Source organism: Cucumis sativus, chromosome 6 (assembly GCF_000004075.3).
Source record: "Cucumis sativus cultivar 9930 chromosome 6, Cucumber_9930_V3, whole genome shotgun sequence".
NCBI lineage: Eukaryota > Viridiplantae > Streptophyta > Magnoliopsida > Cucurbitales > Cucurbitaceae > Cucumis > Cucumis sativus.
In genome coordinates this window covers 15523242-15547642 of record NC_026660.2, presented here as the reverse complement: position 1 = coordinate 15547642, position 24401 = coordinate 15523242, and the positions used below count along the sequence as shown (strand labels likewise).

General features: G+C 32.8%; 2 protein-coding genes and 1 long non-coding RNA gene across 6 annotated transcripts; all 3 read left to right on the top strand.

Annotated features, from left to right (window-relative positions):
• The first annotated feature begins 1400 nt into the window (after positions 1–1400).
• On the top strand, positions 1401–6951 carry LOC105435840. Of its 2 annotated transcripts, XR_004217159.1 has the most exons (3): positions 1401–1656; positions 4963–5085; positions 6451–6951. It is a non-coding gene; the product is annotated as an uncharacterized LOC105435840 (long non-coding RNA). The 2 variants fall into 2 exon arrangements; XR_004217158.1 differs by lacking the exon at positions 6451–6951 and having other exon boundaries at positions 4963–5471.
• A 4555-nt stretch (positions 6952–11506) lies between these two features.
• On the top strand, positions 11507–16441 carry LOC101210138 (two-component response regulator ARR2). 3 transcript variants are annotated; one of them, XM_004150035.3, is made up of 6 exons: positions 11507–12403; positions 12982–13134; positions 13246–13626; positions 14413–14489; positions 14588–15748; positions 15851–16441. In XM_004150035.3, the coding sequence occupies exons 1-6, from the start codon at positions 12217–12219 to the stop codon at positions 15911–15913; spliced, it is 2022 nt and encodes a 673-aa protein (XP_004150083.1). In that variant the 5' UTR covers positions 11507–12216; the 3' UTR covers positions 15914–16441. The 3 variants fall into 3 exon arrangements, with proteins under 3 accessions (XP_004150083.1, XP_031743094.1, XP_011657276.1); XM_031887234.1 differs by lacking the exon at positions 12982–13134 and having other exon boundaries at positions 11508–12403; positions 15851–16103; XM_011658974.2 differs by lacking the exon at positions 11507–12403 and having other exon boundaries at positions 13217–13626; positions 15851–16103.
• Positions 16442–19909: 3468 nt separating this feature from the next.
• On the top strand, positions 19910–23721 carry LOC101209891 (importin subunit alpha-1). The gene is made up of 11 exons (XM_004150034.3): positions 19910–20335; positions 20541–20637; positions 20740–20831; positions 20926–21057; positions 21153–21338; positions 21431–21594; positions 21678–21756; positions 22068–22196; positions 22369–22496; positions 22573–22959; positions 23083–23721. The coding sequence occupies exons 1-10, from the start codon at positions 20126–20128 to the stop codon at positions 22946–22948; spliced, it is 1593 nt and encodes a 530-aa protein (XP_004150082.1). The 5' UTR covers positions 19910–20125; the 3' UTR covers positions 22949–22959; positions 23083–23721.
• The last annotated feature ends 680 nt before the right edge of the window (positions 23722–24401 follow it).

Genomic DNA, 24401 nt, shown 5'->3' with positions numbered 1-24401 from the left:
ATATTTATTATAATATGAGAATTCACGTCACTTATATTTTAAAGTTGTAAATTTAAAAATAAATTATCTTCAACAAAAAAAAATAGGTTATCAACTGTTTTAAATTTATATGTAATTCAATTTCTTATTCATTATTTGGTTGTGTGAAATTTGAAAGCAATGTTTAAAATAATAAATAAAAATAACAAATACCAACAAAATAGTCAATAAAAAGGTGTTCCTAACTTTTGATTCTCGATCATTTCATAGGACTCATGAGTCCTATAGTTTGATCTTATAGAATCTGATCAATAGTTTTTTATGCTCTTCAATCATTTCTTGAGTCCTATAGATTTAGACAAAAATAAATCGAGAATAGTTTAGTAAAAAGAATATAAATCTATCTATACATTCTTATTGTTTTTTATTCATATTATTGTGTGCATGTTTTTTTTGTTCGGAAATCCTAACTGGACATTGTTTGGTATTTATGTAATTTTTGAAAAAAATAATTGTGATATGAAATTGAGAAAATGGGTGGTTTTAAGAGAGCATAATGTATTTTTTAAAAGAATTTAAAGGTTTAACTAAATACAATTTATTTTAAAACACTTTTATTTCATTAATCAATGTTAATATACAAAATTAATTGTCGTTTTTTTTTAAATAACACGACGTAGCAATCATACAAGACCATGAAATGTTTCACAAACACAGTTAAATTTATATTCAACTCTCAAATGTTAAACCATATTGTTTTTCTATACATAAAGTCAAATATGCTAAGCACACCCAAAGTCAGATGTAAAATATATTGCAAAATATAGCCATAGATCCCAACTCTATTTCATCGACAGGCACTCCTTCACACCCATTTTTCATGTGATAATCATCGATCCACTTTCCTGTTGACTATCTTATTCAAGTTTCCTTTTTCTCACTCTACCTTTTTATTTTTTATCGAACATCTCTTTTTCACCAATTAGCATTACTACACACCATCTATTGTTGCTCCCACTCCTTCACTTACCTACATCGGCCACTACATATTCAGTTCGTCATTCCAATTCTTGCTCTTTGTCTTTATTTCTCACTCTATTACATGTCTGCTAAGACAAGCATGATATACAAAATAATTTAAAATCCATATTCAAAGTCTTTTTCCATATTTACAATTTTCGAATATGAACAACACACCTTTGACAATATCTCGTTAGTATTTTTTTTCTCCCATTATTTCGAATGTAACATTTAAAGTTGCCATGAACTTCAAGCCATGATTAGATATTTATTTTTGGGCCAAACATGGTTAACCCAAAACCAACCAACCCACACACAAAAGTGGCCCAACATGGTTAACATGGGCCGATCAATACTAGACCAACCGAGTTCAAAATCCAACTCACTAAACATGCCCTCGGGTTCCCGAATTTCCGCTCGTCGAAGATATTCATCCATTCTGTTTCGCGCCAGTCTTCCTGCTGTAAAAACTGCGATCCGTTTCTCATTTATACTTCCTGATGCATTACCTTTTCCTGATTATGTTCTGATCGCCAATGCATCTTTGTTTTCTGGCTTCCTATGATTTGATTTTAAATTTTTTACTCCCATTGTAATTCATCCGTGTTTTTGGCCATTCGTGTTATGGAGTTCCATTTTGGATGCCAATGGAATCTGGTAACATAATCTTCTCAGACAGATTTCTCGATTAGATATTAGTTTTGTGGAATTATCTTTTGTGATGTTGAATCGCTGATTAGCCAGTGTTTTTGGAAGTAATGGATTCTTCATTTTCTTTCAGCAAAACTAGTGAATTCATTTGATTATTTTCCTGATTATTTTCTAATCACCAATGCATTTTGTTTTCCTGGCTTTCTGTGATTTCATGTCAAATTTTAATCTCCCATTGAAATCGATCCATCGTGCTTTTTGCCTCTTTTTGACATTCGTGTTATGGAGTTTGACATTGGATGCGGATGTTTCTGTCGGAAAGATTCATTAACGCTTTCATGCTAATGGTATCTGGAAACATATTATTCTTAGACAAATTTCTTGATTAGATATTAGTTTTATGGGTTTATCTTTTCTGATGCTGAATCATTGATTAGCCGGTGTTTTTTGAAGTCATGCATTCTCCATTTTCTTTCAGGAAAACTAATCAAGCCAATTGATCATTTTCTGATTGCCATTGCATATTTGTTTTCTTGGCTTTCTACGATTTCATTTTAAATTTTAAGCTCCCATTGAAATCGATTCGTTGTATTTTTTGCCATTCGTGTTATGGAGTTCGATATTGGATGCGAATGTTTCTGTCTGAAAGATTCATTTACCCTTGCACGCTAATGGTATCTGGAAACACATTCTTATTAGATAAATTGCTTGATTAGATATTAGTTTTGTGGATTTTACTTTTCTGATGTTGAATTATTGATTAGCCGGTGTTGTTGGAAGTTATGGATTCTCCAATTGATTGCCTTTTCCCGATATGCCTTGCACGAGGCTAAGTTGCTCGATGTTTGTTAGACATGATCGTTTCTGATGTGGACGATACCACTTTACCATAGTGCAAAGTTCTTCAACCGCTGGAGCCTTGATTCCTATCTTTATGTTCGAAATTATCATATGCTAATTGCAGTCGTAAGCAGATTGAAAATATCGATTTAGCTATTTTGTAAATCTCTGCGTGCTATGTTACAGCACCAAATGATAACCGATTGGTGGGCAGTCGTAAGCACTAAGCAAATAGAAAATAATTGATTCAGTCTATTGCTCTTTTAACCAAGACGCTTTGTTTGGCTCTGGGTCCGAGGAAGAATTTCGAGGTGTATGTGATTATTGATTATGTTTGGATTTCTTTTTCCCTTTTCCAACTCCAATGGAGCTAGAATATCAGCAGTGGGTTCCATTTTCCCTTAGACATTGAAGGGATTGACACAAAAGGTAGGGAGACGATCACTGAAAAGAATTAAAGAAATACGTACATCTTTGCGATACTCTCAAAACTCATCCACTCACCTTTTGCATGTTGTCTAATTCTCTTGCTTTTCTTCTCTCTTCTTTCTTCCTTTCTTTGTTTGGATTTCATATGGGCCAGCACGAGAATTTTGTTATCCAAGTAAAAGAATCTCTTAAGTTTCTTTTTAGTTACCTAGGTTCTAGATATTTCTGTAAAGTTATCAAATTCTCTAGAACTTCTTGGATCCTAATGAAACTTTAGGACACTTCTTTATGCTTACTTTTGCCAAATTTGTTCACAATTTACGTATTTCAACGTAATTCTAGAAAAACTAAATGTACACATTTATGTCATTTTGTAGATACTTCAACAATCTTCTAGATTATTTAGGGTTCGGTTTCTATTTTAATCTAAGAGGTCTAGGTGCTATAGAATCCTTTCCGTTCAGTTTCAAATTCTGCTATAGCAGTCTTTATAAAGTATGGTGTCTTTAAATTAGTTGACTGGTTTCTGATAAATTGCATAATCAATATTTTTGGAATCAGAAAGGACCAACGGGTAGATTGTACGGAAATTGGGAGATTTTCTTCCTGCTTATTGAGTACTTGTGCGCAATTGCGTTCATACAGGGTGTCTTCAAGCAGATAATCTAGATAGAAAAGACTCAAGAGGGCATATTCTTGGGCATGATCCCACGTGATGTATGGGAGTGTTTTAAACTGCCCCTGTCATTTCTGGGAGAGTTTGGCTAGTCAATATCTATCTAAATCAAAGTTGTAGGTCCGACGTTCAATTCCCCTTCTATCCACAACAAAAGGAGTTTTCCAGAGAGGAGAATGGCGTGAGCCATGAGCCATCTCTTAATCATGAGGTGGCCCATTGATTTTTTTATCCTCCGCACATACGCCAATTAATTTCGTAATATGATGCATATGAATACATGAGTCAAAATAAAGTAGACTTGAGAATGTGTTCTCTAGTTTTGTTTGGTCTGGAATTAGGTATCATGTCTCTCTTTAGGTTTTGATTTGAAAGACTTGTAATTATTCTCTAGGTAATATTTTACTTAGTTGAAAATCCTTCCTCAGTTTTCGCAGGCTTGATTCTTTTCCGCACTTTTATTTTTTCAAATTTTCTCTGTGAAAACAGTTTTTTACTAGAATGATCATAAAGAAGAAATAAAATTGATTCTTTTCTCTTAGCTACAACTCCCAGGAGAGTTGGTTGATGACATCTATCCTCGATCAAATTTCTTTCTTTAGTTTCTATGCTGGAACACTAATTGAGAGCTTATTTATGTTAATAAATGTGTGATTTGAATTCTCTGTTGGAACCGAAGAGTTGCCAATTGGACCTTAAAGCGAGAAAAGGTGAAGTTTGTTTTGGTAGTAAAAAACAAGTAACGTGTTTAGGGATTTTATGCATACACTTGCATATCCTATATATATCCTTAGCCATAACAGTTGGCAAGCAGTTCCCATTTTTTTTGTCATAGCACTCTTTTCCTTGCAAAAAAAGAGAAAGGAATCATGTAAATCTATGCACATAAAAACCTAGTGAAATTCGAAGCCCTTTTGATATGTAAATTCATTTTAATTTACGATCTTTCAAGTCCTAAATTGATTTGATTTTCCATTAGTTGAACAGAAATTGCTTTTAAGAGCAATCTCTCAAGACAATGAACACGTTTTTTGGCCCAAAAGTCAAACACTTCACAAGAAAAGTTAATTCTACATGAATTTTCTATGCATGCAACTCAAGTGATCAAGAGTTGCAAGAGTTCAGGAAGCTTTTGGTTAAACGTGAAATAAATAGTTAAGAGCTATGCTCTAAACCCTATGCAAAAACCAAACGGAAAACAGAGAAAGAGAAGGAAGAAAATAGAAAGAATGTGGTACAAACAGAGAAGTACTTCAAATTATTATTTAGCTTTTTGTAATTATTTTGATGAATTTTAAGGTTTAGCGAGTTGCATAGTCTGCAGACTACAAATTTCTTACTGTACATATATTTATTTAACTTTGCAGTTTCAAGCAGAGGACATATCTTCGTTGTATCTTCTCAGAAATGGTGCTTGTGAAGCCGCAGTTAGAAGATGAAGTCTGTAAGGTGAATGGACTTATTTATGCTGCCATGAATTAATCCCACAGGTAAAACAGGCTTCAACTAGTATTGTAGTTCACCTCTAAGTAGAGCTTGAGGAGTTATAATTATGTTTGTGCAGTTTTGATATTAAGAAATATAATTAATCGGAATGGAAGAGAGTGAGGTGAAACGGTGGTGTTCGCTTAACATAATTAGAATCACTCACTAATGCTTGAATTAGATTAACGTTTTTGGTAAGATAGGTTTCTCGCCTTGTAGATGTGTGTATCTGTGATCATTCCCCTTTATTTAACAAGAGGAAAAGTTTGATGGTTATCGCTTGTCAAAGACTCAAATAAATATCAAAATTTTGTGTTTCTTATTGTATTTGATTACAAAGGATGAACTGTATTTATAGAATGAGTTTATGTAACAACTATGCTATTAGTGAGTAACAATTAGCTAAAATAAGATATATAGTTACAGAGATAAAAGGAATAGAGTTCAATGCTCTTCAAGAATAAGACATGGGCCTTAGAGACTAAGGCCCTAGAAAGTTAGAGACTCTGACATGAATTTGGTTGATTGTTGATGGGCGTTTCAGATCAGATATGACCCCAACAGTTCTGTGGCACAGTCTGAGTCCTTAATCACTAATTATAGCCTTTTTGTAACAAGTTATATGTTCCTTTGTCTTTGATAACTATTTCTTAATTTAGCTAGTTGTTACTCGCAAATAGCCTGGCCTAGTTATTAAATTAGCTGAGCTGTTATAATCAAATACAATGGGAAGAGACACAAAATCTTGATAGTTCTTTGAGTGTCTATTAAGGTGACCCCATTAGAGCTACACCAAATTGTAATTATTGGCCTCAATAACAATTACCTCGATATTGATTCATGTAACTTGCTAGGATGGCTTAAAGTGTGCTGTCTTGACATTAGTCTCATCTTTAGTGGTCTTCATATTCTGTTAGCACAGAGCGCGACCATATGCCACATTATCTTCCTTAGATGAGCTTCTTTTAGAAGTGATGTGCTAGATATCTTTCTATCATCAGTTATGGATTATTAGATTAGCTGATTGTTATAATTGATTGTTGAGTAGTTGATCGATCTTTTAATAAGAGGTGGTCATCATTTGGTTGGAGACGGGTTTTTTACAAAACTGTTACCGAACCAACTATGGTAAGTTTGTAAATGTTCAAACCGACCTAATCGTCTATGAGTAAATGTCGATTGGTCGATTTAACCCTTTGACATGTTTCTTTTGAAAATTTTAAATTTGAAACATTTTCAAGTCGACACCGACCGACTCCTCTCGCTCTCCGACCGTCCCTTCGCTCTTCGACCGACTAACTTCAGTTTGGTTGGTCGATCTGATTTAATGGTCTATCATGCTCACCCATAATTTTAATGTATGACTTCAGGTGTTTGGTCAAGTGGGCTCGCCTTGCTCGGGTTGGCTACTTAGTCTAATTTTACATTCCACTCCAAATGGTAGTACTTAGTTACATCGTGGCCTATTTATCAACCATAATGGGTTGATCTAGGGGTAAATATGGGGGCATGACTTTGATCATGGGCTACGAGAATCATGAGTTCAATATATGTGACCACCTAATTAGAATTTGCTATTCTATGAGTTTACTACACCCAAATATTCTAAAGCCTAGCAAGTTGTCTCATGAAATCAATCAAGATGCACGTGTGTTAGTTGGACCCTAACTAGGTGATCTATATAAAAAAATATTCTCTTATTGAAAGGCAATTGAAGTGATTAGAAAAGGTAGCATATTTGGATCTTTGCTTCGACGGAAAACTTAGCTATGGAAAACTTAGCTATGAATTGCTATGATGGTATCTATGTAGATTATTATGTCATTTTAGTTCTTACATTTTTCAGTTTCAATTGGGATTGGTTTTTAAAATATTAGATTTTGTTTGGACTTTTAAAATATTAATTTTGGTTTTCAAATTATACTTTCATACAACTTTTGAAATGTTTATTTTAGTCACATACTTTTATAAATGGACTATTGGTTATTTTATAACTCATTTTGGTCCATCAAGGCTCTAGCATATTCACTCTAATACTTGAAAGACTTTTCATTTTGTTTAAAAGAACACGTGTACCAAACATGAAAAAATACATAAACTAAAATAGCATTTAAATCTTATTTCTTTAAAATAATTACTCATGTCTTTTTTTGAGGGTCTTTCCGTCGTTTTCTCTTCATATTGCTATCTTGTATTTTTCCCTCTATTGAATTGTTGCTTGCTGCCAACATGCTTCTTATTGCCCTTTTGTGTCAGCTTTCAGTAGTGGCATTTCAATTCTCTTTTAGAATTTGGAGTCTTAACGACTCGCAAATTTTCAAACATAATATATTTATCCTCTTTTTAATAATATTTTAAGCTGTGGTACACAACTGCTTTCGTGGTGATTAAGACAGAGAAGTGAGCTGATTGGTCATTATTGTAGTTTTCCTGCTGGCCATTTCTTTCGTCCAACTCTTTGTGTGTCTCCACGTGCCAAATATTTTTTATTTGCTATATTCAAATACTCACTTTCTGCCTCTCACCCTAATTATAAAAAAAAACATATTTCTTCTTTTCCTTTTTAAAAAGTAAGAAGACAAAAACTAGTTTAAACCACAATCAATACTGCATTTTACATTGTACTCCATTCACTCCTTTACAATTATAATATATATCATATAGACCCAAATTTGTCTATCTTTAGTTTATATATTACATTTTGTTATATATAAATTGTGGTTCATTTTGCTAAATATAAAATTGTCTTAGTATAGCATCAAAACATATTTTCCTTGTATTCATTCAAATTTGTTAAATATATATTCTTTGCGAAATATTTAACAAATTTTGGTGAACATTTTTTACCCCATTCTAAAAACTTCTCCCTTCAAAGATAACTTCTATATTAGCAATAAAGTTAAAACTGCTGTATATTTAAAATTGCTATATTCAAATTCAAGTTTCAAGAATACACAACAATTTTCAAAACTCAACATCGAAAAACTAAATTAAAATTTAACGGTTTAAATGTTTCTTAATTTTTGGTATTATACTTTGAATGTTTCTTAATTTTAACTTCAGTTCTTTCAAATAGTTAATTTTGGTCATGTGTTAAAAAACTTTAAATTTAGTACCTATGCTTATAGTTGATTTTTTGCCTTTTTTTTTTTTTTGGTTATTTACTAGATTTATTAAAAATACACAGGTTAAAATTAAATTCATGGCTAAAATTGAACAAACCTATAACTACAAGGATTGTAATTGTATTTAATTTATCCTTTTGTTTCTATCCTTTAAAATTTTGCACCACTTTGATTCTTGTATTTTTTATAAGTTATATTTATCTAATTTTAGACTTTATATTTTCACTAAATCTTTGAATTTAGTCCATCATTTATTCATTTTTTTTATTTTGCTATCAATAGCATTTTCATTATACATATCGTAAAATGAATCTAAATTATATAAAATAAAATTTATCTTTGATAATTTGATAATTGCGATATATGTTGACTTATATCATGATAGAGACATATAGATTTGTAAATATTTTTATAATTTTTTATCTAAAATTATTTATTTATTTTATTACACTAAAGTTATTTTATTATTATTATTTCATCCATTTTGATAAAAAGAAAATAAATAGAAATTTAAGATTTTGGTAAAAATACTTTAACAAATATTAGACTCCATTAAAGGGGACCAAAATGGAGAAAAAATCAAAATATTAAGACATGCTTTAAACCAAGGAAGAGCAATTATTGAATATTTTTGTATTGATTTGGTTTGAGGGAGGAAAAAAATGAAAAATTATGTTCCGTGTCATTTCCGAACAACTCTGCTTTTTAGAGACTAGACCATTGTGCCACACGGGGAATATACGGTTCAGTAGACTCCACTTCACTTTACCAGAGTTCACTTTTTTTTAGCATTGGAAAAAGGCAAAGCTACTTCTTTATCCCCAAGGGATAAAGAATCCAATTTTTTTAATTTTGTATTGTTTTTATTTTTCTTCTTCTTCTTCTTTTTCTTTTTTGAAGAAGCTTTTATAATAATTGAATTCTTCTCGGTGCTTCTTTTTATTTTTGTTTAACATTACATCACAAGTAGAATTCTAGTCTACTGCTTTTTTTGGTGGTAGAGATGCTTTAGCAACTCAACTGGATTAATGTTCAGAAATTTCAAGACAGTGAATAACAAAACTTGGGACAAAGTTATAAATCTCGAAACTATCAAATCAGTCTAGATTAATTCAATAATAACTAAATTAGAACACCAAGACTTTGAAATGTATTTTCTTTTTTACCAACAAGTTAAATAAAAATAAAAAAAAAAGATAAAAAAAATGTATTTTCTTTTTTACCAACAATTAAAAAAGAAAGATAAAAGATTTTAAAGTTATGTAGCTATATTTTAGAGTTTTTTTAAAAATATAAAATTTGATAAACTATTTACATTCCCTACCACAAACAAAAATTGTATTTATAAAGTGTAAATATTTTATTAAATATTCTATTTTTAACAATTTTATTATATTTTAAAGCTTTTATTTTCTAACTAATTGACTCTAATTTAACCATCATCCAATATAATGAATGTCTACTTCCACTTAAGTTAATCCATGAACTATTCAGAATTATTAACAAACATGGAAACTAAAGTGTGTTTAGAAATTAATGAATTAAATAGACATCACCTTCAAGTCTTAAAACAAAAACAAAAAGTACTTTTTACTTATTATTATATTGACACACATAAATAGGAGATATAGAGGTGGTATAATTGGTGAGACATCTGTTAACTTTATAAGCTTTGTCCATTTACTAAAATTTACTTCATAGCTACATAGAATAGGTTTTATAATGATTTTTTAATTCCTTATTTATTATTATTATTATTATGGTAAAAAGAAGAAAAAAATGGAGGGTGGAAAATGAATCGGACGGCCTTGATTTGTTTAATCATTAATTCATTATCTTTTCTCTCTCTCTCTGAGTACGTAAAAAAGAAAGAAAAAAAAAGGGTTAGAATTAGAAAGGATGGGAGAGCCAAAGAGATCTTATCCTCCACGAAGTCGAGATGACAGATGGCCGCTGAGGGAAGCACAGGTAGATGAATGGGTAAAGCATATAATAATCAAAAGGCTTTGTCAGAGACAGCGGAGAGCAACTTGACGGGTAGCTTTGCCCAATTATTTATTCATTTATTTATTGTTTCAAAAAAATTATCATTATTGTTCATATTATTTCATAATTGACAGAGACAGACAACCTTCTCTCACTTCTCAAGCCCTCCTTCTTGGGTTCTTCTCTTCAACAGGGATTCCCCTTTGGAGCACGTGGAATTTAGGTTTTTCTTTTTATTGTTTACTTTTTCTTATTATTGCCATTGCAATTTTGCTTTCGTGAGTAGTTATATCTTTAGTAGTTTCCACTTCTATGTATCATTCACTTACGAGATGAAGTTAATAAGTTTGAGATCAATGAATTGAAGTTAAGAATATTGGGTATGAATGATAGACCTGTGAGATGAAGTTACTTGATAATTATAAATTTTATAGATAAATGAGAGAACATTTAATTTTTTTTGTTAATTAAAGGTGAAAAGCTAATAAGCATGAACACTTACTTTGGCTAGCGTGTCCGTATTCAACACGTGTTGGACACTCTCACTTGATGGACATCTATTAAACACTTGCTAGTGCAGTCAATTGAATATATAGAACACTTATTAAGTAGACTAAAAATATACTTACGTGACTATAATAATAACCTTTGAGTATAAAATACATCAAGCTAAGTCTTTTAATCTTATAAATGTATCAATGCATTTATTATAATTTTTTTACTATAAATATCGTATATATTTTTCTAAAATAATTTTTTTAATAAACGTGTCTTTGCCAAGTTGTGTTCTATATTTTAATAAAATGGTGTTTCGTCGTGTTTGTATCTTGTTTTATATCCGTGTTTATGTTTCTTAGGTGAAAACATACAAAAGTGTGAGAAGATGAAGTTAAGTTTTATGGTATTTGCTATTGGTACTTTAAAAAAAATGGTTTTTTCTATCGAAGTTGAACCGTTTAATCATGACTTAGAAAATTGGTGGGTCGAACGGCTCCAAAGTTTTGTCTTCTTTTATTTTTTTCTTAATGTAAAATATTTCAAATGTATGAGTAAAGTTTTGTCTCACATAAATGTATGAGATATTCAACACTTGATGAATTAGTATGTATAGACATAAATGCCCAAATTGTTCATCACTTTTTTTAAAAAAATAATAAAGTAAACAAGGGTCAAGGGCATATAGACACAAAAGCTCAAAAAATTATTAATATAGAACTGAAAATTTAAATAATCATTTGTGTAAAATTGAAAGCCGTTTTAAAATTTATTTGATATAAAAGTTTTTAAAAGTAATGGACTAAACTTGAAGTTTCTTAAACTAAGTTTGAGAAAGGAAGCTGAAAATTGATCTCCTCTTAATGGTGCAAGTGGCTGTCATTGTAGCATAGCAACTCCAAGTAAACAACCCTCAAATTCGATCCTCAACCTTATCGAATTTGAAAGAATATTAATTTTTGCTCATCACCATCTGTGTCAGACATCCATTCTATGTGAAAATTTTGTTTAATTTCAAAAAGCTCACTTCTTTTTGTGGATTATTGTATATCTTGTTATCTCGAGTTAAAGTCCTGTGTTGAAGAAGCCTTTAGCCAATGGATTTGACTGTTAAAAGTAAGGCATTTGTAGGTTTTGCTCTCTGTTTATAGCGGATAAAGTGGACTGCAGTGGAAGAAAGCAGAAAACAGTTCAACTATTGGAGGAAAAAAGCCAGGTGAGGAGAGAGAAAACTCCCATAATAGAGAGAGAAACAGAAATGGGCTCATGGGTTCTTCAAGGAGCAAGCCATTTTTATGAGTAGGTTATAGAAATAGAAACCCCCATGAAATCAAATCAATCTGAGAATTTGATCTTCAAGCAGTGCAAGAGTTTTTGTCTTTGATTTCTGGTTCAGACGGCTCCAATTATTCGGTTATTAAAAACTCAGATTCTGATGGGTTTTGTAAATTGGGGAATCACGCTTCTGAAGCTGTAGTCTTTTGGTTTCTTTACCTCTGTTTTACTTGTGGGATTTCTTAGCCTTGTGGAATGGATCTCGGCCACATGAAGGGATCGATCCCGACACCGACACCGACGCCGACTTCAATTTCTGCTAGAAAAGCCACGGATATGAGTTCTGATCAGTTTCCGGCGGGTCTTCGGGTTCTGGTTGTAGACGACGATCCTACCTGTCTCAAGATCTTGGAAAAGATGCTTCAGAATTGCTGCTATGCTGGTTTGTTTTCAATTTCAACTTCCTTTTTTCTTCTTTCTTTCCTGAGTTCTCTACTTTTTGGGGTCTCCTGTTCTTTGTGACTTAATATTTGACACTGGGACAATTTTCTGGATCGTTTCTTGAAGAAATTTGAAGTTTAGGGTTGCTTCCGACCTCGAATCTTTTCTTCTTGTTTTAGGAATAAGAACTTGTTGACTTACCACTTATTACACTTTCTTTGCCCCCTGAGCTCATTTTTCTATTTGATCCAGAACAGAAATTGCATTAATTTCTGCTAATTGATTTGCGTGCTTCTGAAGCTATCATCTCTTTACTCATTTGTAGATTCAGGAATCGGGACTCTTCCCGTCATGTTTGGGGGTGACCTGGGGGGTTTTATTCTTGAAACGTTGTTTCCATATCATTAAAATTGATTTCAATGATTAGAAAGTATGTTTTGTACCCATTTTGGACATGACTAAACTGATTTTCAATATAGATACTTGGTCACTTAGCTAATTCTTACACCAATCCCACAATTCTGTGATCTTACAACAAATCATCAGTAGTTAATCTGCTGTTTCTGGGGTTACTGACAGTGACGAAATGCAACCGAGCGGAGATTGCTCTATCCATGCTTCGTGAGAACAAAAATGGTTTTGATATTGTCTTAAGTGATGTGCATATGCCTGACATGGATGGATTCAAGCTTCTAGAGCAAGTTGGGCTGGAGATGGATTTGCCTGTTATCAGTGAGTAAAATGGTTTAGATGCGTTTACTGGATCATTGAATACTAACTTATATAATTATGTGTGGTTTATATAATTTTGCAGACTAATATTGGAGACATGTGATTGTACAGTGATGTCAGCTGATGATGGGAAGAATGTTGTGATGAAAGGAGTGATTCATGGTGCTTGTGATTACCTTATCAAACCTGTTCGTATTGAAGCACTCAGAAACCTATGGCAACATGTAGTTCGGAAGAGAAAGACTGAATGGAAGGATTTAGAGCAATCTGGCAGCGTGGATGAGGGAGATCGAGAGCAAAATCTGTCTGAAGGTGCAAATTATTCATCTTCGGCATATGAAGGAAGTTGGAACAGCTCGAAGAGGAGGAGGGATGCAGAAGAAGAGCCTGAGGAGAGGGACGATACATCAACTTTAAAGAAGCCGAGGGTGGTTTGGTCAGTTGAGCTCCATCAACAGTTTGTTGCCGCAGTTAATCAGCTAGGGATTGACAGTATGTCTTCTCTTCTACCTCTCCCAGTTCTATATGCCTTGGTCGAACTTATGACTGTTTTTTAGAGGTTAAATTACAATTTACGAATAGTCCCTAAATATTCGTGCCAAATATGTTCTTAAACTAGAGTTTTAAAAGATCTTTGAACTTGGAACTCTGTACTTGATTATTCATGTTTAAAAGATTAATTAATAATTATAAACAAATGTTGAACATGCCATGGAATTATTAGATGCAAAATGGAAAGTATATGGATTTATTTGACATTCTTAAAATAGGAATCTATTAGTCAGAAGATTTAAAATTCAAGGACTTCATAGATATTTTTTAACTTCAAGACTTTTTGACGTAATTTGTTTCATGGACTAAATTTGTAAGTTAACATTTTCAAGGTAACAGCACGACCATCATAACATAAATGATACACATATAGGCTATGATCTTGTAAAATTAGTTGATTATAGCCTACGTTTCAAGTTCAATTAAGGAGGTTTTGTTTTTAATGCCTAACGCATGACCGACGTTTTTCTTCATGTTGTTCATCCTGTTCTCTGCAATTTAACCCAAACTTTAAGAAGGATCAGTTCGTCCATTGCTTCTCTTAAAGCATTTCTTTATATCCCGTGCTGTCTTATCCTCAAAATAGTTCTGTAGCCATTTTCATTTATCTTTAGTTTTTTAAAGTTTGATCAAGTCTATCTTTAAAGGATTAATTCATTATATACCCAACTCCAACTGCGCATTGTTCTTCTTGGTTATGTTTTCAATCTTGTTTTGAAAATGCAGAGGCTGTCCCTAAGAAGATATTGGAGTTGATGAATGTTCCAGGTCTTACTAGAGAAAATGTTGCCAGTCATCTTCAGGTATATAAGTTGTGAGGGGCTCTTTGTGTATTTTCTCTTTGTTTCCTGATGATTAGCATAGGCATCTTAATTGTTTTATATATTTGATGGCTATGCAGAAATATCGCTTATATCTTAGAAGGCTTAGTGGAGTATCTCCACACCAAAGTAATTTGAACAATTCTTTTATCAACCCCCAAGACCCACCTTTTGGATCAATGGGTTCATTCAATGGGATCGATCTTCAGACGCTTTCGGTCACCGGCCAACTCTCGCCACAAAGTCTTGCTGCCCTCCAAGCAACAGGACTTCGTAGGCCTACCGCAAAATCTGGCATATCCATGGCCCTTGATCAGAACAATATATTCAGCTTTGAAAATCCAAAATTAAGGTTTGTTGAGGACCAAACACAACATCTAAATAATAGTAAACCAGTAAACTTGTTTCATGGGATTCCAACAAAAATGGAGCCAAAGCAGCTTGCGAATATTCAGCACCCTTCCGTGCAGCCTCAGGGAAACATAAACATGCAACTCAATATCAAGAGCGAACATGGTGGAACTCAACTAATGCATTTGTCTCAACAACAAACTATAGGACAAACTCTAGGTAACTCTCCTGCTAGCCATTTACCCAGAATTTCATCAACATTAAGGAAACCGATCATATCGGGTAGTGTTATGAGAGGAAATGGGACTGCTGATAATAGTCACAGACCTGGATACAACCTAGTTTCGCCAACATCGGTGATGGTGAACTATCCAATGAGCCAAACCACAGAATTGTCTAACAATTATTCCCTTCAGAGCAATTCATCTGTATCTACCCTGAACTGTAAAGGGATGTTTCAAGAAGAGATTAGTTCAGATCTAAAAGTTTCGGGCGGACTAATGTCGAGTTATGATGTTTTTAGTGACTTGCCCCTGCAGAAATCCCATGACTGGGATTCTCAAAATGTTAGCACCTTGGCCTTTGGTACTTTTCACCATGGGAACTTCATACAGGATAGCTTTGATATCTCATCCTCCACTTTAATTCATCATGGTTTCCCTTCAAGCCAAACGAATGGACAAAATCAAAATTCATCAGTCGTTGGAAAGACTGTGTTTTCCTTTTCGGATTCGACTCAACCCGAGAATCCTCAAAATATTTTCCAAAACTCACTTCTCGATCCTGTGGAGGTCAAATCTCAGAGAATCCCCGATGCAAACTATCAAACTGACCTCTTATCCGAGGACTTTGGCCAGGATGAACTTCTTGGTGTCTTTATCAAACAACAGGTTAGTTTTTCCCTTTTTCATTAATGTTTGTTGGATTGTTATAAAAAAATGGATTCTTTTTCTTATATCATTGTTAATTCTTCTTTGTTTTCTACTTCCCAGCAACAAGGAGACAACGGATCGGTCGACTTTAGTGGGTACCAAACAGAGAATATTTGTGTTTAGAAGATTTCTTGCTTTAGTTCCTCATTTGGCTGCAGCTTCAAATACACTTTGTTGTAACTTTAAAGATCAAAGTCCTCCCACATTAGATGACAGAGGTAGTTCATCATTCTTGTCAACAAGTCCATTGTGAATAGTATGCTTAGTTAGTTGAACCTTGAAAATGTCAGATTTCTATGCAAGTTTGAAGCAATCTTCCTCAGAATGCTTACACAGAAGATGCAAATCTTACTCCGACTTCGGTTGAGATCTAATGCCCGAAGCGATTTATTTTAGGACGAGTGTGAAACTGTTTTGTTTGTAACGGGCACATCGCTCGATTGTTGTCGATGCAAGGCTCCACTCGGCTCCATTGCATTTGAAACTATTCAGGAGATTTCTCATCTCTCTAATTACACTTTAAGAATAGTTTTATTTAAACCCCCATGAAAAATCATCAACTTCAATGTAAATATTCTTGTTTGATTGAGACAAATGTGTGCATAGTTTCTTGAGTTTGTTAAAAAAAAATCTTCTTGGCAGCTTCTCTTAGATTCTCATCTTCCTTCCAACTTTTCTGACAATGTATTATGAATTGTTTCGACTTCTATTCATACTATTTTCTGTAATGTGTGTGATTTGATGGGAAAGATCATGATGATTGTTTGACATATGGTAAAAATCTAGAATTCAAATATCAGTATGCATTCAATTATCATCTGATCGTTAACAAAAAAATCAACTTCAATGTAAATATTCTTGTTTGATTGAGACAAATGTGTGCATAGTTTCTTGAGTTTGTTAAAAAAAAATCTTCTTGGCAGCTTCTCTTAGATTCTCATCTTCCTTCCAACTTTTCTGACAATGTATTATGAATTGTTTCGACTTCTATCCATACTATTTTCTGTAATGTGTGTGATTTGATGGGAAAGATCATGATGATTGTTTGACATATGGTAAAAATCTAGAATTCAAATATCAGTATGCATTCAATTATCATCTGATCGTTAACAAAAACTAGTTCCCTACCCACAATAAGTCGATCAATTTCATTTGAATACTTGAGCACGCAACTGCAGTTGAAAAATTGTAAGAAGATAATAGCAAATCTCGGTCGTGGACATAGAAAAATCTTCATTCCCAAACTTAAGTTAAAGAAACTGTCTTGTAAAAACTAATGGCTAGACTTAGATAGCTTCCTAAACCTTAGTAAAATATCAAAATACAAGTAACATATTTTAGAAATGATAAAATTGGAAATAGTAAATCTACATCTAAACTATTAAACATAAATAATAACTTTGAGTCTTTAATGTATCCTTTCGTCAAGATAACATTAAATTGCACACAATTTTCTAGCCGGTGCATGCACAGTCATAGGCTAAGCAAACGATGAAATAAATTGCTGCTCTCTCATTTATAGCCCTACGTTAGGAAAATTGTATCAAACTTTAGTATTTCCACACTTTCTTGTCAATCCCTCCCTTCAATTTTCAAATTGAAAGATTAGTCGTAGACTCAAGCTTAAGTTCCATATATGAAAATTATCTAGATATAGTCAAAATATAATATAATAAAAATAAATAACTGCAATTTAAAAAATAGTAAAATATATAAATTCAATTCTCGAAATTCTTCTTTTTAATTTACCGATGATATCACCGTTTAAGGTTATTTGACAACTGGAACGTGATATTTCATGACCGTGTAATTATAAGATACATATGTCAAAGATACATGGTATGATTGGAGAATAATATTCAGTCTTTTCACATTAATCATCTGTCTATATTAGACACTTATTGTAATGTTTATAATAGGATTGAATTCAAAATAAAACAACAACAAAGTTAGTGTATTAAAAAAATAAAAGATAGGGGTAGTTGTAAATTTAGCAATTAGATTCAAAATAATTAAACATATAGCAACATTTTAAAAAATTTGTAAATATAGCAAAATTTGTCAAATTCTATCAATGATATAATTATTAGTCTATCATTGATAGACTATATGAAGTGTATAGCGATATCAGCGATAGTTTTGCTATATTCGTAATTTTTTTAAATTTTGTTACATCCTTAATTAAAGGTATTTCCGCCGTTAATCGGTTTGAGAAGGCTGTGTTTTGAGCCCAATTTGAATCGGCCCACCCGAAGGTTGAGCTATTTTTTAATTTGATTTTTTTTTTTCAACTGGGTGAGAGGGTATTTGAATTTTGATTTGTGTCTTTGTTTTTTGGTCTGAAAAAACGAAAATCAAAGTTTAATTTTTAAATTGAAAGAAAAAAGGCACGAGTAACTTTTTAATCTTCAATCTCCACCCCTAATTGCTAAATCAATAATAATAGTAGTAATGATATAATAATAGTAATAGTGACAGTAATAATAACCAAATAAATAAAATTAAATACGACTATAAATTAATAGATAGATTTATAGTGAAGACCATTTTGATTGAAGTAAAAATAAAAAATTAAACTACATACATAAGAGTCTTGGTGGTATTTCTGTAAAATAAAGTGAAAAGGAAAACGTATGAACAACCTAAGTTTGATTTATTACTTTGTTTTAAACATTCATAATAAACCACCAACACTAAGTGTGAACAAACTAGGTGAAAATAAATACATTGTACATAACACACCTCCTTGGACACTCTTCATATTTATTTATGTAATTAATTTATTATCTATTAAGTATCTATTAACTTTTTTGTGTATACATTCTGAGAGTATATTTAAATGTTTGTTTTTATTTGAGAAAATTTGCTATAAGTTAACAAATTTGATTAAAACATTAATTTCAAACTAATATAAGTGGTAATCTTAATATTTTTTTTTAAATGCTAAAGTCGAAAAATATCAAAACTCATAATAAAAATTTTAGATTAAAAATATGAAAAGCACCAAATTAGTATACAACATATAAAATAATAATAAAACTACATAGGAAATGAAAGAACACTCATAGTTGGATGAGTTCGATCTATGATGACCACTTATCTATAAATCAACTTCCTATCGATTTTTTTTTATTCAAATATTGTAGGATGTCTCCGATGTGCGCGTAAGCTAGTCCGAACAACCACATATATATATATAAACAAAAAACTACTAATTAGAAGTATGTATCACGTATTAGAAGTATGTATCACGTATGCTAGTTGGAACAACCACGAATATATATATAAAAAAAAACTAACATGCGCAGCTCAATATATATGATAAATTATTTAAAAAATATTTTAAAATATAACTGAATATTATAATAGTTCCATTTTACCCCTACTAAATATTTTGTTTTATTTGGTTATATTTAAAAGTAATCTTAAATTTAAATCAACAACCCATTTACTGACGAGGAAAAAAGCATTAAAAAGACGAAAGAGTACCGTTGAATGACTTCCATTATTCACAAAAGTAGTGATAATAAAAATAAGGAACAAAATAAAAAACTGGCAATTATATAAAATTTGAAATACATTGAAATTTCACATTATCTTAGAGTGTAAGTTAGAAAATTCTAACTAGATCATAAGCCAATTTTGATACAGAGGTGAGAATGACATGCGAAAAAATCAAAGGCATCTGGTGGAGGTAATGAATATTTCAGTTAATCACAGCTAAAAAATTGAGATTGGTAATATTTTTTATAAACTTGAAAGACTTTGAACACTTACGGTTGATGACAAATTGATTGAAAAATCGATTTCAAGTAAGGGAGGATCAGAAAATGATTGTTATTATATTAACAACGGTGTAAGCAAAGAATTGAAACTCAAAGGATCTACTAATTTATATATATTATTTATTTTAAGTTTAATAATAAAAAAAAATGAGAACTTTAACTGAAACGGTAAGAAAATTTGAAAATAAAAAAAAGAATGGCAAAAACATGTAATTAACAATAAATTTGAGGAGTAAAATTAAAATAAAAGAGGAGTTATATTGTAAATTTATTTTAATCAGAGTTATTATATTTAAATAAATATAAAAATATACTTTTATGTTCCGAAACTAGCGATCTATTTAAATTCGTTCGAAACTCTAAACCATTTCATACGCCCTGTATTTCAAAACAAACCAAGACTCGGTTCTACTTATAGGATTTTCAATTATTGTCGTCGCTAGGGTTTTTCTCTATTCCGGCGATCCCGATCATTTTTTAATTCCTTTTACCAAATTCCCATTTCTGTGAGGGTTTTTGAATCCACTCCAAGTTAATCAACGAAGTAGCCATGTCGTTAAGGCCTACTGCTAGAACCGAGGTTCGTCGGAACCGTTATAAGGTATCCGTCGATGCCGAAGAAGGCCGACGCCGGCGAGAGGATAACATGGTTGAGATCAGGAAGAGTAAGCGCGAAGAGAGTCTTCAGAAGAAGCGTAGGGAAGGCCTTCAAGCACAGCAGTTTCCTTCTGCCGTACACACTTCAACTGTCGAGAAGAAGGTATTGTCGAATTCGATTGTTTCGATTTCAATATCTGTTGATTCTGTTTTTGTAAATGGTCTTGGATCTATATGTGATTCTGGAGGCTTTGGCATCTGATGTTTTGAATCTTTGGATTTTCTTTTAAAATTAGGGGTTATTGATGTGGATGTTTGGGGTTTTACGATTTAGGGGTTATTTAAGGGTTTTTGGTATTTGTCTGCAGTTAGAGAGCCTTCCGTCTATGGTTGCTGGGGTATGGTCTGATAATAGCAGTCTTCAGCTCGAGGCAACAACTCAGTTTCGGAAATTACTTTCGATTGGTACTTTTATGTGTATTACATTGTGTAATCTGTTTCTTTCTTTTTGCTCTTATTTTGATATAAAAGTTTAACTCGTTTTGATTTCCTTACTGGCGATTACAGAACGAAGCCCTCCCATTGAGGAAGTGATTCAATCTGGAGTTGTTCCGCGTTTTGTAGAATTTCTCGTGAGGGAGGATTTCCCTCAACTTCAGGTTTTAACTCATATTCTTGGTAACTGTATCATTGGTTTCAATTAATATCAGCTGTTCCTTTTGTACTGACTTGGATGGTATGTGCTAATTGAAGTTTGAGGCTGCTTGGGCTCTCACAAACATTGCATCTGGAACTTCAGAACACACAAAGGTGGTTATTGATCATGGTGCAGTACCAATTTTTGTTAAGCTACTCGCTTCTCCTAGTGACGATGTTCGAGAGCAGGTATATCTCAGAACTTTGACGAACTGCTATGTTTTTTCTGTGATGCTTTTGAATGAATTTGAAACTTGAACGACATGGTTTCCGAATATTTGTAGGCTGTTTGGGCTTTGGGGAATGTTGCTGGAGATTCCCCTACATGCCGTGATCTTGTTCTTCGTCATGGAGCTTTGATTCCACTTCTTTCCCAGTTGAATGAGCATGCTAAGCTTTCTATGTTGAGAAATGCAACTTGGACGCTTTCAAACTTCTGCAGGGGCAAGCCACAACCTCCATTTGACCAGGTTACTTTTTGCGATTATTGTGAAGTTTGAGATTTAGAAATGTTCCTTATTCTTCCTTGCCTGTGTATAACTTGTGAATGTTTATTGGATAGGTAAAGCCAGCTCTTCCAGCTCTTGAGCGCTTAGTGCACTCCAATGATGAAGAAGTTCTTACGGATGCCTGCTGGGCACTCTCTTATCTATCTGATGGTACTAATGACAAAATCCAAGCCGTGATCGAGGCAGGGGTGTGTGGACGACTTGTACAGCTGCTATTGTAAGCATATCTTGCATCCTATTTTAAGCATAATACTCCCTTTTCATTTTCCTTATAATAAAAATATGTCACTGCTACTTCAGACATCCTTCACCGTCCGTCCTCATTCCTGCCCTTCGCACAGTTGGGAATATTGTGACTGGAGATGACATTCAAACTCAGGTATGAATGATGATTTCCATTCCCAGTATTGCTATTTTAGCTTAACTTTATGTATTAGATCCACGATCTGGGCAATTTCAAGAATCCTGTAAATCTTGATTAGGTCTCTAGTATTTTGAGTACATTTGTAATCTCATGCCAAGTTTGTTTCCTGCTTGTTGTTTGTATCAAAGTAAATGGAGAAATGAAGAGACAGAATAAAGCGGTAACTATGACTGCAAAGCTAGATTATGGATAGTGACTAATGGCATCATTAGTGTTAAGATATTTGTATGTGATTTCATCATCTGTCTTATTGTTTATCTTATCAGTGGATAGTTAATGATGGTGCCCTTTCATGCCTTCTGGGCATATTCACTCAAAATCATAAAAAGAGTATCAAGAAAGAAGCTTGTTGGACTATATCTAACATTACTGCTGGAAACAAGGAACAGATCCAGGTAAGAGAGGCTTTTAAACTTTGGCAATGTTGATATGCTAGTTAAGCCTAAGATTTGTGTATATGGTTACCACCAGCAATTGCATCGACTACTGAAGTCTCTGCATGTTGATTACTGATTCTATGGTGGACCTAGAAGATTAAACCTAAAATTTGTGTCCTTCATAATGCAGGCCGTCATCGAAGCTCGTTTAATACCTCCACTTGTCAATTTGCTTCAAAATGCTGAGTTTGATATAAAGAAAGAGGCTGCATGGGCAATTTCAAATGCAACATCCGGTGGAACTCATGAGCAAATTAAGTAAGTCATGGTAGAAGTTTCTTTCTCCCCCATGAGTTCTCTTCCTTGGTTTGACAACCTTCCTTTTTGTATACAGGTACCTTGTCAGTCAAGGGTGCATCAAACCTTTGTGTGATCTTCTTGTATGCCCAGATCCAAGGATTGTCACCGTCTGTTTAGAGGGGCTGGAGAACATTTTGAAGGTCGGAGAAGCTGAAAAGAATCTGGGTACCAATGGAGACGTTAATCTATATGCACAAATGATTGACGATGCTGAGGGTTTAGAAAAGATTGAAAATCTCCAGAGTCATGACAACCACGAGATTTATGAGAAGGCTGTCAAAATACTTGAGACGTATTGGTTGGAGGAGGAGGACGAGGCATTGCCCGCAACTGATGGTGGTGCTCAGCCTGGTTTCCGCTTTGGTGGAAACGAACTTCCAGTTCCTTCTGGTGGATTCAACTTTAGTTGAAGGCTTATATGGTATGTTAGCTGCTGCACGTCATCTTTTACTTCATGTACATGTACATCATTTCTTGAAGGTCGAGATGATGGGAGCTATTTGTGTTAATGTAATTGCTTCAATTTTCACCCGAATTTTTGCAGTGGTTTTGGTGGTGATACTAAGGGAGAGTAGTACATGTGTCGGCTCACAAGCTTATTTGTTGGAGTCCAATCTGGGGCATCTTAATATCGAGTTTTTAGTCGGGTCTGGTCTCGTCCAGTTTACATTGTGTCCAAGGAGATGCTTAAAAGAGGGAGGGAGGGCAGAGTCAAGTTCGACTGACGGCCAAAACAATCAATCAGTAAAGTAAAGGTAGGTCGTTTTGGCAAGATGACGTAGCATCAGTGTTCACAAAAATATCTGCATTGCATGCATTGTATCATGTAATAAAAATGTGGCTCAACTGGGCAATTATGGGTTTCATCATATAAGCATTTGATTTGTACTTAGTTGGGATTATGGGTCTTGGTAGCGCAGGGTGTTCTTTTTTTTTTTTCTTTTCTTTTTGGGTCTCATTTTGGCATCGAGTCTGTTATTTTTTCCTTTCTTCTTTTTACTATATTTTAGGTCATTCGTCATTGTTGTTTTTTTACATGGCAATTGCTTCGGAGTTGGGATTTGTTTTGCCTTATGGAGTGAATATAGTATTTCTATTATAAACTTTGCTATTGCTAAAGAAGAAATTGGCACTTTTGTATTATTATTATTTTCTGAAGGCACTCTTATTATTATTTGATGCACATGATGTCATGCAAGTATTTAGCTGGCCTTGTTTATTCGGTTTGTGATTTTTTAAATTTCCTACGGTGGTGTTTGGATGGATTGTATGGGTGGTGGGGCCTTGCTTGTACTTTCTGTACTTTGTTAGCCTTTTTTTCTTCTTCTTTTTTTAAAAAATGTATTTCGTTTATCGTTTTATTTTTTAGTTTAATAACATGTGGGGGATCGGGATTTGAATTTTGTCACTTAACTTTATCTTCTAATTGAACCTATGTTTTCAAAATATTGACAATAGTAGTAACAAATACTAATAATTATGGTATTTGTAATTCATCTTTTAACTATTAATTATATCAATGACCAAAAAGAACTAACATCCTTAATTCATATTAATTGTATTGAAGAAGACTTTGGAATATTTTTTCAGGGGTTCAATTTTAAAAAATAAGTAATTTTGGAAAGATATACTGCGTTTAGTGTTTTGTAAACACCAAGTATATTTTAAATTATTTTTATCAAAAAAGTTTTTTTTAAATATTAAAATATTTTTTAGAATTAAATTGAAACTAACAGATTTTACTGTTTTAAATAGAATATAGTCTAATATTGGATTCTAATTTTCAATTCATCTTGACATGTTTTCTGTTTAGTAGAGAAATTTTATAAACATTTTCGAAAACGATAGAACACCTATTTTCTA

Bases quoted from the DNA above. Each gene is read 5' to 3' on its own strand.
- LOC101209891 (XM_004150034.3), top strand. From the start codon at position 20,126: ATGTCGTTAAGGCCTACTGCTAGAACCGAGGTTCGTCGGAACCGTTAT. The intron at 21,757-22,067 runs GTATGAATGATG...TTATCTTATCAG, and splicing joins GAGATGACATTCAAACTCAG to TGGATAGTTAATGATGGTGC. The intron at 22,197-22,368 runs GTAAGAGAGGCT...TTCATAATGCAG, and splicing joins GAAACAAGGAACAGATCCAG to GCCGTCATCGAAGCTCGTTT.
- LOC101210138 (XM_004150035.3), top strand. From the start codon at position 12,217: ATGGATCTCGGCCACATGAAGGGATCGATCCCGACACCGACACCGACG. The intron at 13,135-13,245 runs GTGAGTAAAATG...GTGATTGTACAG, and splicing joins GATGGATTTGCCTGTTATCA to TGATGTCAGCTGATGATGGG. The intron at 15,749-15,850 runs GTTAGTTTTTCC...TCTACTTCCCAG, and splicing joins GTGTCTTTATCAAACAACAG to CAACAAGGAGACAACGGATC.